At 44.4% G+C, this 3456-nt stretch overlaps 1 protein-coding gene across 1 annotated transcript; it reads left to right on the top strand.

The window, feature by feature from the left end:
- Positions 1-2282: 2282 nt before the first annotated feature.
- On the top strand, positions 2283-3224 carry LOC102382841 (olfactory receptor-like protein OLF2). Its single transcript, XM_025192296.1, has one exon. It carries the CDS (start codon positions 2286-2288, stop codon positions 3222-3224), a length of 939 nt encoding a protein of 312 aa, XP_025048081.1. The 5' UTR covers positions 2283-2285.
- Positions 3225-3456: the final 232 nt, after the last annotated feature.

Genomic DNA, 3456 nt, shown 5'->3' with positions numbered 1-3456 from the left:
ATAAGCTGGTCACTGCCACCCACCAAGCTAGTCTCAGTTCAGTGTCAAACAGACCTTTATCGTAGGTTACGGTATATAGAGAAGATGAATTGTAGCAGGACTTGCACAGAGTTAGAGTTTCTGGAACAGTACTGAATTGCTCATGGGCTCTGCAGTATGATACATATAGTCGCAGGGGTACATATGTAGTTGTATAAAGAACCTAGCTGTCTTTGGACAATCGGGCTCATAATTTGATGTAAAATAGAAAGTTGTGGAGTGCCCTAAATGACACTATGTAGTGTAGTAGTATTTGTGTATCAGTGAAATAGAATTCAGCTCAAAGTGTGGTAGGGTTGAATGCCTTACTTTAAACTGGTGATTTATTTTCTGTTTGTATTCCCTTTCTTCAGACATGGAAATGCTATAGGGACATGTGATGGGAAAAGCTCTGTGACTGGCAAAGGTTATTAGTGTGTAATGGATTTGGCTAACCTACAAGGAATATATAGGTTAGCCCCATCAGGGATCATAGTCTCACTATGCTGCATACTCAATAAACCTATAACAAAAAGTTACCCCCTGCCCCACAGCTTTCAAGGCTAGAGGTAAGTGTATTTGGCTAACACATAGGGAGAGCACAAGGTAACAATGATGATATTACGATGAAGGGAATAAGCTGCTGCTGCAGTTCAGCAGCTATCTAGCTACTGTTGAATGAGAGTGCCTTCTAGTGGAGTGAAAACATGGCAGTCTGGTGTGAAGATGCTGACTTTATTAGAAGAATCCAAAGTAGTCCAATCTTACATATCAGATTCATTGTATGCATGGACTAGGTGCATTCTGTGCGATGAAAACCACTGATGAACAGTAGTGGAAATCACAGATAACTTTCTTCTCTCTTATGGATGAGCTATGAAGCCAATACACCAGGTCTAATTTTCAGAACCAGATAAGCAGGTTATGCAGGGTTTTTTTTTTTTCTCCACTGCTTCCAACTTCCTGTTTAGGTTGAAAGCAAAGTTTGATGAGAGCTTCCCTCCCCTCTCTCCCCAAACTGGGATTCAGTCAGAATTCCTTCACCACAGCAGACTTGGAAGAAATTACTTAGCCTCAATCTGCTTCCACTGTATGTGGAGGTACTCAGAGACCCTGGCAAATGGAGATATATCAAGAACCTTAGTGAGAAGAATCTCTCAGGGTTACCCAATCTAACCCAGTGATTCCTCCAGTTACCACATCACAGGTGGTATTCAGTGGGGCTGTGAGAAGCTTCGGTTGCTGATTTGATTCGGAGGAGATTCTGCCTGACTCAGCGGCCAAATCTCAGAATCCGAATCAAATTGGGAGATCAATAGAAAGGTCCAAATCAATCCACAGCCTCTGAATCAATTCGGAAAAGATTTGGAGGTGATTTGGAGATCTGGGCAGTCCTCACTCACCACCACAGGGAGCTGGACCCGGACTCCATGCTGGTAAGTGCGGGGGACGGGGACCATGGGGGGACCCCCACTGGGCCCCATCTCCTGCCTGTTCTCTCAGCTCCCCTGAGTACCCCCAACCCCTGCCCACTCTCCCAGCCCCATCAATGACTGCCCCATCTGACCTCAGTGTCCCAGTGCTTAAAAAAACAAAACAAAAACCCTGCACTCACTGGCTGCTGCAGTGGCCATTGGGGCCTCCAGGGGATCATGACAGACCCCCCTCACACACACAGCGCAGGGCAGTGAGGGGCAGTGGGGATCACCCCCTCTTCCCCATCCTGGCAGGAGCCAGTGACTGTGGGGCTTTTTTTTTAGGATGCTGGGGCTGTGCAGGGCAGCCATTGATAAGGCTGGGAGAGTGGGCGGGGGATGGGGCCTGTTTGATTTGGAGATTTGGCTGATTCGAATTGAGACAGTGATTCGAATCACTGAATTGAATCACTGTCCCCAGAATCAGACAAATCCGAATCCAAAGCGAATACTAGCTGCTTCACACAGGCCTGGTATCCAGCCCTTTGTATGCACCAGCCACACAGAGTGTAGTTTTGTGTGTTATAAATTATGTGATGCTTCTGAAGGTACTAGGGATGAATCATTTTAAGATAACTTTTCTCATCAGTCAAAAATATTCACAACATCCCTATTATCCTCAACCAAGTGTGGCATTGAGATGCTATAGAATACTTTAATTCTTTAATTCTTCACATCCTTGACTTATTAAGACTCATGGGGATATGGCCTCTTTGACATGATTCCACAGGTTTATCTTCAAAATTGATATTTTGTCATTTGTCACAGTGGAGTGTGTGCTGGGGTGAGGCAATGGAGAAGAGAAACTGCTCAACTGTGACAGAGTTCATTCTCCTGGGATTAACAGATCGCCCTGAGCTGCAGGTTATCCTTTTTGTATTCTTCCTGGTGATCTATTTTATCACTGTTGTCTGGAATCTAGGGGTGCTCCTTTTAGTTTGGATTGATCCTCGGCTGCAAACACCCATGTACTTTTTTCTGGGAAACCTGTCCTTTGTGGACTTCTTCTACTCCTCAGTTATTGCCCCCAAAATGCTGGTGAACTTCTTAGCCAAGACCAGAACAATTTCATACAATGCTTGTGTCATGCAGCTATATCTTTTTGGTGCTACTGCAGATGTTGAATGTGTCCTGCTGGCTGTGATGGCATATGATCGCTATGTGGCCATATGTAACCCCTTGCTTTATCCAGTCATAATGTCCAGGAAGCTCTGTAACAAGCTGGTGTCTGGGGCCTACCTTGTGGGTTTGGTCGATTCAATGATACATACCTGCTGTACTTTTCAGCTGGCATTCTGTGACTCCAATGTCATCAACCATTTCTTCTGTGATCTTCCTCCCCTCTTAGCACTCTCTTGCTCTGACACACACATAAATGAGATTGTGTTGTTCACTTTCCTTGGGGCCATTGAAATGTTCACTGTGCTCAGCATTCTCATCTCTTACTTGTCCATCTTCATTACCATCCTGAAGGTCCGTTCCACTGGGGGCCGACGTAAAGCCTTGTCCACCTGTACCTCCCACCTGACAGCTGTAGCCATATTCCATGGGACTATTCTCTTCATGTATTTTCGACCTGCCTCCATCTACTCAATGGATACTGACAAAATGGCCTCAGTGTTTTATACCCTGGTGATCCCCATGCTAAACCCTCTGATCTACAGCCTGAGGAACCAGGATGTGAAGGATGCATTAAGGAACACATTCAGGAGAATAGTAGATTTTAAATGAATGTTTTCATAGCCTAAGTAGTAATCCATGTAGTAGGGGAGCAGAAAGGAGATTGCTTTAATCTGTATGACAAATCACTGTTGTTAAAGTAGTGCCCAACACATACATTTATTTTGTGCATATAGTATGTAATAAGATTGGGCCATATTATGGTACGGTTTGTAAAAGTTCTTATTTAAATGTGTTTATGTTGAAGTAAAGGCATATGGCTCTGTTTTCCTTACGGCCTTCT

Source organism: Alligator sinensis, unplaced genomic scaffold (assembly GCF_000455745.1).
Source record: "Alligator sinensis unplaced genomic scaffold, ASM45574v1 scaffold287_1, whole genome shotgun sequence".
Classification (NCBI taxonomy): Eukaryota; Metazoa; Chordata; order Crocodylia; family Alligatoridae; genus Alligator; species Alligator sinensis.
Note: the sequence above shows the minus strand (reverse complement) of the source record. Positions and strands in the feature narration are given on the sequence as shown.

What these genes read in the sequence shown, in the direction of transcription:
- LOC102382841 (XM_025192296.1), top strand. Translation starts at nt 2,286, where the DNA reads ATGGAGAAGAGAAACTGCTCAACTGTGACAGAGTTCATTCTCCTGGGA.